At 41.9% G+C, this 12706-nt stretch overlaps 2 protein-coding genes across 3 annotated transcripts in view; one reads left to right on the plus strand and one right to left on the minus strand.

The window, feature by feature from the left end:
• Window positions 1-12706, minus strand: part of LOC136428967 (centlein-like) — an 86424-nt gene that overhangs the window by 7438 nt on the left and 66280 nt on the right. For both annotated transcript variants that reach the window (XM_066418816.1, XM_066418817.1), the window contains 6 exons: window positions 12206-12352; window positions 11636-11795; window positions 9872-9963; window positions 9178-9280; window positions 8237-8479; window positions 6879-7010 (listed from right to left, as the gene is read on the minus strand). In XM_066418816.1, the coding sequence (XP_066274913.1) occupies window positions 6879-7010; window positions 8237-8479; window positions 9178-9280; window positions 9872-9963; window positions 11636-11795; window positions 12206-12352 (877 nt within the window). The remainder of the gene's footprint in view (window positions 1-6878; window positions 7011-8236; window positions 8480-9177; window positions 9281-9871; window positions 9964-11635; window positions 11796-12205; window positions 12353-12706) is intronic.
• On the plus strand, window positions 378-6045 carry LOC136428968 (uncharacterized protein PF3D7_1120000-like). The gene is made up of 7 exons (XM_066418819.1): window positions 378-583; window positions 1130-1243; window positions 1959-2033; window positions 2320-2409; window positions 4155-4262; window positions 4904-4978; window positions 5557-6045. The coding sequence occupies exons 1-7, from the start codon at window positions 493-495 to the stop codon at window positions 5739-5741; spliced, it is 738 nt and encodes a 245-aa protein (XP_066274916.1). The 5' UTR covers window positions 378-492; the 3' UTR covers window positions 5742-6045.

Below are 12706 nucleotides of genomic sequence, written 5' to 3' on the forward strand. Positions count from 1 at the left end.
AACCACTTCTTCCTGACATAAAAAGCTTTCTGCCATGCAGTCACCACAATTACCATAGCATGACCAGTTTTGTTGCAGTACCAAAGAATGCTGCCAGGAGGCCTATAATCGACCTAACAAATATCATCACAATCCATCCATACCTTCTGGTGTTATGCTGACAAAACTACGTCGAAACACAGACAGACACACCATTCCCAGAGATGACAGTACATGACGTACCTCCATTTTCACGGAGGTAACTGGTACTTCAAGTAATATGTACTACCTGTATTTCCAGTGGTCAGAGTTCAGAGGTCAGAGTTCAGAAAGTGTTTGAGACATCATCATAATTAACACATTGAGAAGTAAAACCGGTTTTTGACTCACATACATAAGACAATAATTGTCTACTGCGTCACCAGCATTCCTGAACACTGTTTGACAGAAACACCACCATTTGTGATTCTTTCTTAATCTTGATACATTAAGTCTTCACCAGTCAAGGATAAGATGAAGTATCTGCACGTCTTTTTAGTCATAACGGCCGCCACTTTAATGGTTGACGCTGAAGAGAGTGGACTGAACCCTCGGGAAAAGTCACGTAAGCAACTCATTCTTTTTTGGTGTCTCTTTACTAGGGCTGGGCCTCAGTATTATATTCAAATAAATTTTAGGGAATTTTTACAAGTTGAATGTACAGAAAACATACAAATTTTAAGGAATTCATACAAACCACTACTAAGAAACATACACATCTTATGAAATTCATACAATCCACTACCAAGAAACATACATTCAACTTTTAAAGAATTAAAACAAGTTCACCTTAGTACCGGTATGTATATACTCCGTAAAACTCATTTGAATTCTGTAATATTTGTATGAATACATAGGCACCCCTGTTTACTAGATGGTACATAAAACAATCAACAATCACTGTCACAGTTATGTTCAGTTTGAGCTAAATCCTTCACAGAGAAAACATGGTCAAAACTGCCAAAAAAGCCCACTTTTGGGGACCGATAAAATCTGCTCTATTTATGTGGACATGTGGTCGCAATAGAAAGGACTCTTAATGCTTGCATCTATGAGAATATTTTCAACAGACTGAGTGTGAATTAGGTCTTCGATTTTTCACATTTTGCAGTGCTCAAACTCATGGCTGAAGCGAAGAGGCTACATTGGGACGCCGGAGAGGAGTACGCACTCGCAGAACTGATGAAAGATGTGGACCAAGGAGTGGACCCGGAGCAAGACTTAGGTATGATTAAGAGTAATTTGTCAATGTGATTGGTAACTGTATGAGTATGTGTGTGTACGTGTATGTCTGTATATGTATGTGTGTGTTTGTTTGTGTGTGTGTGTGTTCGAGAATGCGTATGTGTGTGTGTGTGTGCATGTGTATGTGACTGTGTATGAGCGTGTGTGTTCGTGCATACGTGTGTGTTTGTGTGCATGTGTGTGTGACTGTGTGTATGAGCGTGTGTGTGTGTCTGTCTGTGTGTGTGTGACTGTGTTCGTTAATGTTTGTGCGTGTGTTTGTGTGTATGTGTTGTAATAACTATGTATGTAATGTATGTGTGTATGAGAGTGTGTCTGTGTGCATATGCGTGTGTGTGTATGTGCATCTATGTTTGTCTGTGTGTGCATCTGTGTGTGTGTGTATGTATGTGTGTGTGTGTGTGTTTGTGTGTGTGCCAGTGTCTGTGTGTATGTGTGTGTGTGCGCCAATGTCTGTGCGTGTGCATGTGTGCCGGTGTCTGTGCGTCTGTGTGTGAGGGATAGGGCTGATACGAAAAATTAAATATTCCAGTCTGCTTGACTGTTGGCACTGTGACCCAATAGTTAACACTTATTCAATCAATCGTTCGCAAGCATCAGGGTCTGATGCATGGCGGCTGCAGGAAGCTTATTATTAGTAGTGGATAATTAATGCTCATTAGTAGATACTACAAGCAGTTCTGATTCCTCCCCAGATGAAGAGGCGAAGATTGGTGTGGAGCGGTTTGCCGACCAGGTGGAGAAGTTTGACGAAAAAGACAGAGGAAAAAGTGAGTTCATTTTCCATTACAATTTCGAGCTATGTTTTCCCAGTTCATATTCTACATGTATGAGGTTTGAAAGCCTGCACATGTGCATGGTGTAACCGGTTTGACAAACGTTCATTCAATCCCTCTTTGAAATAATGAGGGCTGGAACCTTTATAAACTATATCTACATGAAGTCCTTTAACTACAGTTTGTATCACCGTAAAAAATATTGTAGTGAGTGAGTGAAAGAATGTTGATAGTACTTGATCATATTGACGACGTTTTACATCTTTTATGTCACGTGTAGTAATGAAGGCTTTTCGCTCGAGTCTGGGAAAAGAGGAGACTAAAACTATCTTCCAGGATGCCACCAAGTTGGCAAAGGAGGAGGACGCAAGTAAGAATTGTTATGTTGTGATTTGTTCTTGAGACAGTGGATGACCTTTTCAAAACATTCACCAGTTGTTTTTGCAAAGTTTAACACAAGTTGTGTTGTGTTGATCATGATGAAAGATTGACATTCTGGTGATGATATTCTCAATACAAAGGTTACTCAAACAACTGGATAGCTATAGGTTTGTAAACTGCCAGACGTTTCAGGCAGCATCAACTGTACATGTCTTTTGTCAAATATATTTGATATGATAAAGCAGTAATTAGAATTGTGGAAAAATACACCTAGATTGTTAATCATGTTATCATTCTGTACATTGCCATACATTGTCACTGTTGCGATTGTTGTGCAAATAAATCATTCATTCATTCATAACTGTGCCAAGGACATACATGTAGTCTTGCCTGTGTCATATACCCGATTCACACTTCGGTGACTAGTAATTTCTGGACGTATGACAATGACGTACGTCTTTGGTGTACAGCGCCTTTTTTCCTGGTTGTGAATCGGCCGGCATGTCATTGGCCGTACGACGAAAGTTCACCTTGTTACGGTGACATAGAAGTCGTGCAGGCCTTAAGAATGCCTGCCGTACGACACGCGGGGCAATTCACACCCACTTAGGAAAAAAAGGCGCCATATGCCGAAGACTTACGTCATTGTCGTACATCATTGCTGTCCAGAAAAGTTTCCAAGTGTAAATCGGGTCTAATTTGTGCATTGAATACTTGAAGTAACATATTATGAGTGGGTCATTGCTCTACAGACACCATACGTCGTCAATGACTGCAGGGCATATGACACACTTAGCTGGTCATATACCCTGCATGGAAGGACAATGACTGGTGATTATGTGGGTGGGAATCAGGGCTGTCTCCAGCTTTAGAGTTTTTTTCCATCCAACTTTGTTTGGGAGCCCATGTTATCAACTTTCATTAATTTTTTTTAAAATTATGTCCTTTTAAGCTAACAAAAATTCATTTTCATCAATTTCATGTCATGAAGGGCATATTTTTTGGACAGAAACGATTAAATTTTATCCGTCCCAACAAGCAAATTTACGTCCCAGGACAGAGGCACGGGTCCTGGAGACAGCCCTGAATGGTGGGAGCAGGCATTCTGTACTGAATAAATGAGAGGTTTTACACTAACCATCTTGGCAGGTAACAAGTCTTATCTGGTTTTGGTTTTAATTCAGTGGCAACACTGCGATTTCCAATAAAGTTATCTTGTATCTTGTACCATGCAGCCATGATTAGATTACACACACTACTACATTCAAATGAGTAGCGGATCATCCCGGTATGAGTGGATCAAATAAATCTGTCAGGATATGCAGCTTGTAACTGTCCAATACAAACCTGGTGTCTTACGCCATGATGTGGGTTTTCGGGCAGACAAACACCTAAAAAACCGTCATCACCTTTGTCAACAAAATGCTTAATAATATGTTGATGAAGGTTAGACATCCAGGTAGTAAGATACGCCAAAAATAGCAACTGGATAAGATTTTGAAACGGTCAGACGTTTCAGACAGCATCCACTGTCTTTCATCAGTGACTAATGATAGGACTGGGAAACCAGTTTTTTATACCAAAAGTCTGAATAGATATGTTAATGAGATTAGACGATTTAGGATGTCTTAATAATATGTTAATAATCTGTTAATAATATGTTATCTTTGATGACTTGACATATCTGAGTTTATCTAGTATCTATTTCTTTATGGATGTCACTTATGTATATAGATCTGAAGGAGCTGAAGGAGGATGTAGACTTCCAACCTGAAGAGAGAAAGGCTTTCAAGGAGTTGGTTTCTGACATTGTCCAAGGAGCAGATGCAGAAAAGAAAGAAGGTAACGTACCTATGTCTTTGCGTGTAAGACCTAACCCTTAGGACACAAAGACAAATTTGGACAGGTGGTCACTATAGACAGGATTCTTAATTCTAGTGTCAATGGGAAAAAGAGGTCATAATGGCCAGGTGGACCTTATATTGAGGTGGTCACTTGTACAGGTTTGACTGTATATCAATGGCCAGGTGGTCCTTATGTAGAGGTGGTCACTTGCACAGGTTTGACTGTATATCAATGGCCAGGTGGTCCTTATGTAGAGGTGGTTACTTGTACAGGTTTGACTGTAATTGATTAAAAGAAACAGTAGCACTATAAAAGGAAAACAATGCACAGTACATGCATGTTCAGACCCTTGTAGTACCTAGTGGCAGATAGGACAGCAAGTTTGCTGTTTCAGTAGCAGGGTATATTTTCACCAGCACATCCTCAAACACAGGTCTCCATTATACGTCCCTTCTGAAAGACGGTGCAGCCCCAAAGATGTCCTGACCCTGGGACCGGGGTTTTCCAGTTACCAACTGATTGGGAAGCAGGAGCCCAACTGTGAAGCTGCTGCCAGTTGAGCTACAGGAACGTCCCTATATGCACATTACTGTGACATGTAATGGAGAAATACATTTTGCTTCTTTATTTTCCTGCAGGAAAGGATGAACTGGCTTTGATTGCGGAGGCAGAGGAGAAAGTGGACAAATTGAACGTGGCCGACATGCAACGACGTAAGTTAAAGTTAAAGTGACCCGGGCCTCTTGAAAAGACGCATAGGGGTGGCGCCCATCTCCATTTCTATAGCCCTTGGGCCACACACATTTGTGCAAGTCATTACAGCAGGGGGCTGGTCCGCTGGTAGTGATGTGTGTGTTTAACTACGTAACCATACCCTTTCCCAAATGCTGAGTGCTAAGCAGAGAAAGCAGTATGTACCATTTTTAAAGTCTTTGGTATGACCCGGCCGGGGTTCGAACTCACGACCTACCGCGTACAAGGCGAACACTCTACCAACTAGGCCATTGCACCGGTAAAACCACGTAAGTCTAATCTTAATTCTGTAACTCTGTAATGGGTAAAAAGCTGTTGTGATGGTCATGATTTTTGGTTTTAGATATACTGAGTGATGATTTACAGAATTAGATACTACTCAAGCAAATTAGTATCTAATTCGCATAATTAATGAGAAACGTTGTGGTAAATAACAGGAATTTCATACTTCCATGGCATTTGGAAGTTACGTGAAAATAATCATCTGTAAGCCGCTGTACTTTTGTCAATAAAGATTTTATGTGTTGATTTTCCTCAGTGCGGGCCATGATAGCCAGCAAATATGGAGAAGAGCAGGCCAAAAGGGTCTTCGATGAGGCCAAAACTATTGAAAAAGACGAGGAGGCCACCGAAACCATTGAAAAGAAGGTGGTCCAGAAACCAGCTGCCCAGCAGCCAGCTGTACAAGCCAACCAGCAGCCAGCCCCGAATCCGGCAGACTAGTAGCTTTAATACTGTATGTGTTGAGGCAGGGCTCGAAATTCATTTTTGGAAATAGGTTCTGTTCTCATTGATTGATCATGGCTAGTTAAACCTGCATTCTATACCAGTCTTAACCAGCAGCCAGCCCCGAATTCGGCAGACTAGTAGCTTTAACACTGTATGTGTTCAGGCAGGGCTCGAAATTCATTCTTGGAAACAGGTTTTGTTCTCATTGATTGATGATCAAGGCTAATTAAACCTGCATTCTATACCAGTCTTGCATACTCCGTGGTTGATGGACAGTAAATAAATTTCAAAAAGTGCAGACACCAATTTAAAAGTATTCTAAGTATCTTAGTTTTGAAACCCAAACAAGTTAGAGCCTTTAATAAAAGATATGGTTTGCAGTCCATGCTAAAGCTATAAGTAGATTAAAATTTGCGACAAAAAACAACAGATAAACTGTTTCACACTCTTTTACATTGGTATTATCTGTGTATATGTGTGTACAGTGTATGTGTGTGTTACTAACCATGTTTAGCCTGGGTGCCATCCTATTTCTACCGGGGCTCCTACATTCGCTACTTTAGGGTAGCGAATGTAGGAGCCCCGGTAGAAATAGGATGGCACCCAGGCCAAACCATGTTCAGGATCAGACAGCATTCTGCCAACTATTTTATTTCGAAGGAAAATAAAGGCTTGAGGGAAAATAAAGGCTTTGACTCGACTTGACTTGACTATTTCTGGTTCACCAAGAGGGTACAAAATGTATTGAGAACAAGTACCTTCTCTTCATAGAATTCTTTGATAACCACTCATAGATGAACTTAGGCATGATTTACACAACGGATCTTGCAATGTCGCGACTGCCAACATACATGCATGTAGTCAGTCAAAAAAAATGGCAGAAGGAGACAAATTTATTGCATGTTCCCATAGTTTTTCGAGTCCTAAACCTACAAGTGTCCCGATATTGGCAGATTTTGGAGATGTCGGGAAAAACTGTACAAACTGGGCCTTAGAATGATGGAAAGTGTCCCACCCACCTGTATAGTAAGCACTGTAAAAACCTTCATTGACAAAAGTACTTGTACCTTAATTTCTGACTAATCACCCCTGGATGAGCTAAGAATGGGGGAAAGTGCCCCTGGGACCCACCTGTACTGTCTGCCGGGTGACCTTGAGCCTCTGGTTGGCCAGCCCAAGGTCAGACTGCAGCTGTTCATTAGCCTCCGTCTGCTGGGACAGCGCCTTGGCTGTCTTCTCCTTCACAGCCTTCAGGGTCGCGACCTGGTGAAAGTGAAAAGTGAGAGTGGTCTTTAAACAGTTAAGATCGCTTCCGAAAATGATTTCATCAGGTTGGTAGAATATAGGATATAGGAGATTCTTTTTACACAACCAGGTAATCTCACCTGCTAATGTTTCGGTGTCTATCAGACACCTTCTTCAGAGCTTCTGACTGGAGTACTGCTTCTCTTATAGCGGTGAGAAGCAGTACTCCAGTCAGAAGCTCTGAAAAAGGTGTCTGATAGACACCGAAACGTTAGCAGGTGAGATTACCTGGTTGTGTAAAAAGAATCTCCTATATCCCAGTTAAGATCACTTAAAAAGAGTTAATCCACTAGTCGTGACAGAGAAGACATATGCTATGTACAGTATCTAAAGGTTTGTTGTACATGGGAAACTTCCCCAAGCTCTTTCCAACAAGCACAATGAACAGTGGACCGCGGCTTAACGTTCGGTCCTAAGGACTGCGAACCTTTCTAGTGGCGTGCATGTCGGGTGAGCGAGGATCAGAACTCCCTACATCTTGGTCCAGAAGAGTGCGACAACGGCTTAACCTACACAAATCTACTGACTGAAGAAAAACAATCACTGTAATTAATGCACTTAAGTTCGCGAGGTTTTTATTTCTCGGTAGGGAGAAAATGGAGTGTTTGCAAAAAAGTCGTTGGTAAGTCACTGAATAAAGACTCTTTTTTACACAACCAAGAGATTTATTCAACCAATGTTTTGGTGACCATCTGTCATTGTATTTATGTAAATACTTTAGTTACACAAATATTCTTCGAACAGTGACTTGATAAAAGGTAGCGAAATACTAACCTCCAAATTTTCGTAAATACTTTGCGTTTGGGAACGCATCTATAAGCAGCGACACCTGTGCTGCAGTGCAATGTGAACCAGTCAGAATTGCCTTGAAGAAGGTGACAGATGGTCACGGAAATGTCGGTTGAATAAATCTCTTGGTTGTGTAAAAAAGAGTCTTTTTATTCAGTGACTTACCAACCCGATGAAGCTATTCAAACAGCAGCAGGTACACAACCTGGCTCTTTACTGTAAATGCAGAAATGTTCGCGGTGGTTTTATGTTCACAGTTTTTGCGGTTAACTCTTCAGCACAAACTTAAAACCACCGCAAAACTTTTTGGCTACCTATGACTGTAGCGCTCATCATCATTATCATTCACTGTTTTCTACATCTGCAGTCATAAAAAGAATATTTTTATTCTGTACCTGCTGCTGCAGGCTGCCGACCCTCTGCTTCAGGCCCCTCCCCGCAGGGCTCGGCACATGCCTCCTGCCTCCCGGCTTCTTCCCGGCCTTGTACTTCGTGCGGCCGGCCGTCAGCTGTTCCGTGGTCAGCTCACTCTGCTCCGTCAGCGTGCTGGTCAGGCTGGTGTCGGCTGCTGTCAGGTCGTCGCTTCCCTTGCTGGACTCTGCGTCCGACCCCTTCACTTCCTCGTTGCTATCCCCCAGCTTAAAGCACAAGAAAATTTCAAATGCATAACAGTACTGCTTTTTCTATATGAAAAAATGTTGCGTTCTTTGTTCATATCCAAAGAGTTTATACACCTTAAATAAATAAACCTTAAATAAATAAACCTTGCTGACGGTCTGTCATTTCCTCAGAGCAATACTGCATGCCTGTTTTTTCTTCACACTGCAGCTAGGTGTTGCTGCTGCACTGGGCAAAATGTGGTCCCAACGTGCAACAGCTACACCTAGCTGCAGAGTGAAGTAGAAACAGTTATCATTGCCCTGAGGAAGGTGACAAACGGTCACTGAACATCGGCTGGGTATTAACTCTTTGGTTGTGTACAAAGAACTTTGTTGACCACTCTCTTACTTCTGTTATTAATTCAAGGCTGTGCACAATAACCCTTGTCCTGTGGGACTCATCTATTAGATATATGTGGGTTGCACATTACAGAGCCTGTATATGGGTCCTGTATATGTACGGGTTGGGGGTATTTTTCAGCTGAACACATCACACTGCAGTGAAATGCACCGAATGCGGAAGTAACTCGGCCACAGCAGTGCAGAAAAAGTCAAAGGAAAATGACCTGATTAAGAATTCAACTTATGAAATAAATTGCGCAAAAAAACGCCAGCGGGGCAAGAGTAAGAAAAGGGGAGCAGTACATAATTTGAAACGTTATGAAAATGGTACTAACAGTTTTCCCCCTGGCGCCGCTGCGTGCAGCAGACACGATGAGCTGCCCCAGGCTCTCCCCGGTCATCTCCCCTCCTGTGGTCTCGTCTGTGGACTCATTGGCACTAAGAAGTACACAAAAGTAAACAAGTACAGTGTACTGGGATGGAAAACTATGTGTTCTGGACCACAACAGTACTGTGGCTGAAGTTTATTTGGTGAGTAAGGGCTCGCTCACATGCAGTGTGTGCAATCGTTGTACAATCTCAAACTGAGGGCATTCTTCGGATACTGTAATTCACTTTATCATGAGTTTATCTTCATGGTAGCAAAATTTCACGGTGTAAGGAAAATAGACATTTTGACTGAACTTTAACTTCACGGTGGCGGCAAGTGACTTACAGAACGGACGAGTGAAGGAATCATAAATGATAACAACAGGTTTTTTCCCCGGTGATGATAAGTTCGGCTAGATGCCCTTCCTATAACCCCAACCCAAACCCTATTGCTGGGCTTAGGACATGGGAAATATGTGTTAATAAGTGCCTTTCCCAAGGGCACAACGTCTGGGTGCATGTCCGGACATGTCTGGGTACTCCACTGGGGATTGAACCTGGGTCTCATTGGTTCATAGCTGGATGCTCTGCCACTATGCCACACAGACACACATTGTATGCAGCAATACCAGAATGAAGAGAAAAATGATTGATTCATACCTTGTTGTGCTCATTTCCTCCCAATCGTCCCCTTCAAAGCCATCAAACATCTCACTCATCTGCTCAATGGACTTATTCAGGAACTTCTGGTGCTGTAGAGTTTGTATAGAATAGAAAAACAGACAGAAATCTATGTTATAGCACGAATAATCATTAAGAAGCGTTTATTCATTGACAAGTTTGCTCAGAGCAAGGTCAGAGACAAGGAACTTCTTACTAATTATAAGTTACGTCACCATAATAACTAGCATATACAGTCAAACCTGCCTATAGCGGTCACTCAAGGGACTGGCCAAAATCGACCGTTATGGACAGGTGGCCGCTCTATAGAAACGGTTGATTTCACGAGCAATAAGTGGCACATGTTTTCTGTACCCACTGAGAAACATTTATTCACATCATAAAACCTCCTTGTTCACATACATGTAGTCAAACTTGGTCTACCGACCACTTCCACAAGACGACCCGATGCTCGGCTCAAGATGACTGCTTTAGGAAGGTCCGGATTTTTCCAGCAAATAAAGTCCAAGTCAATCCATCGATCCGCCCCCAATCCGGAGCACATGCGACCAAAATGTTGCCGAAGACAACCGTGTCATTATCAATTGCGCGGGGACATGATTTATCAGTAAATAATTGCGCAATTTCACGGTAAAATCAGCCTGTTTGGGTCGGATTCCTTGCAGTGAGGAAAAACCACAGCTGCAAGATGGCGCTTGAGGTCATAGGGTCATGGGATAGTCTACTGTAATGTGGGTGCAGCTGCAATGTGTGAGTTATGATTTTACTCTACATTAGAAAGTACAAAATGTAAACTTATTTCGTCAAAGAAGTTCTTTGAATAAAGAAAACAGAATATACAAAGAATGGATGACTTTATAACCTTTTCTTAGAGGATAAAGGGCATCTGTATTTTTTTAACAAACTGCTCGCCCATGGTACTACTAGTGAAGTACCCCAAGTAAACAAAGCGTCCCGCTTGGACCGCGCGAAAGAGGCTCTGTTTGTCCAAGGAGGTTGGTTTGTCTGGAAATTTCTGGCGTCTTTAGCGGTTTTGGAAATTCAAAACCAACACCAGGAGCAAAATAAAACCATGCACAACATTTTCATGGGTAACACTAGTACTGCAGCTATAATGACAATTTCTTCTGCCGAGATTTGAAAGAAGGTTCCCGAATCTTGCGGCGACCATGCGCCGTGACCGTTATCGGCAGTGTTTCCAGACCCGCGGGACCGAAAATCGTGTGGCCGCGACTGCGTTGGACAGGTGACCGTTATAGCCTAATTCTTAATGCTTACGTCAATGGGAAAAATCCAAGGGACCGACAAAAAGTGACCACTATGGGCAGGTGGCCGCTATGCAAAGGTGACCGCTAATACAGGTTTGACTGTATATAGAATACAACACTGTGTATTCTGTATCACCCGAGGTACCGGCCCGACCGCGGGCCATGTTGTACTGTATTTCATTCATGTCATACCCACCCAAGAAAACGCACATATCAGAGCGAAATGCGCCAGAAGTTGAGAAAAGTCGGTGTCCTACAAAAAAAATTGTAACAGTTGCAATTTCTACACCCAAATCCAGTATTCGAATTTTTGACAGCGGCGCGCTCGAAATGAATTGTAAATATTTTATGGAAGCCCATGTGATATAAGTAGAAGCCTGTGTGATAACTCAAGTTATCACCCGGTCCGGAACACCCGTATCAAACGTTTCCGTGGCCCAGGTATGACATAAATGTACATTATGAGTAGACAAACCTGTTTCACAGACGACTTTGTGGAAGTCTTGGCAGAGTTAATAGCCAGCCTGACTCTCATCTTCTGCTGGGCCTGTTTGTTCCTCTGACTCTGTGACTGCATCTGGGACTTCAGACGTTTGGCTTCCGTCTTCAGACTGCTGGATTCCGATTTCAGGCCGCTGATTAGAAAGAATAAGAATCAATGGTTTATTATTACGTTATAATTGCAGGGTTCTTGCTAGCTTGAAACTTTTTTCCATCATCCCAATTCCTTGATTGACGGAAAGATCCTACAAAGAGTCTTCTTTTCTCTGTCACCTTGTACAAACTTCTATAAATTTACCAAAATTTTGACATTTTTACTGATGGATTTTTGTCCGTCAAGGTTGATGGAATGGTCTAAAGATTTTTCCATCAAAGGAAACAAAATTCCATTAAATGATTGAATGACGGATGCTGACTACAACCATACGTCGTTGCAACAAACAACATACAGTCGCAGCCTTCATTGGCTGGAATGTAGTATGATTTACAATTAAAAGTAATCGAAAATCAAAAAAGATACATACAGATGCTAAACATTACAAACCTGATTTCCGATTTCAAGTCCGTGATCTCTGACTGGAGCTCGGCAATCTCCTCACTCAAGGCAGTGTTTTCAGACTGGAGGTTCTCCGCCTCTTCCCGATGGTCTGAGAGCTCCTTTCTCAACTGGTTAACTTCATTTCTTAGAGTTCTGTATGTGGCAAGGAAACATAAATATACAGTTTTATCAACATAAGAAATACCTTGCAGTATCAGTATCTAAAAAATCAGCTTCTTTTTCCACAAGATTTTCCTAGTAACACTATGCTGGAATGGGTGTATTCAGGAATAAACTAAGGGATAGTATAGTCATATCAAATGATCCAAAATGAAAGTACAATAGACCTAGACATGTTTCAATAGGCAGTATTGCTTTGACATATAAATACACTACTCTTCTAAAGCTTTAGAACATCAAATGCAATAACAGTAATATACAAACTTAAGATGTATGTGTCCCTGGAAGTTGAAGTCAAATAGAGGAGGCTAAACTGTGTCCAAGATG

The sequence above is a fragment of the Branchiostoma lanceolatum genome, chromosome 2, assembly GCF_035083965.1.
Source record: "Branchiostoma lanceolatum isolate klBraLanc5 chromosome 2, klBraLanc5.hap2, whole genome shotgun sequence".
NCBI lineage: Eukaryota > Metazoa > Chordata > Leptocardii > Amphioxiformes > Branchiostomatidae > Branchiostoma > Branchiostoma lanceolatum.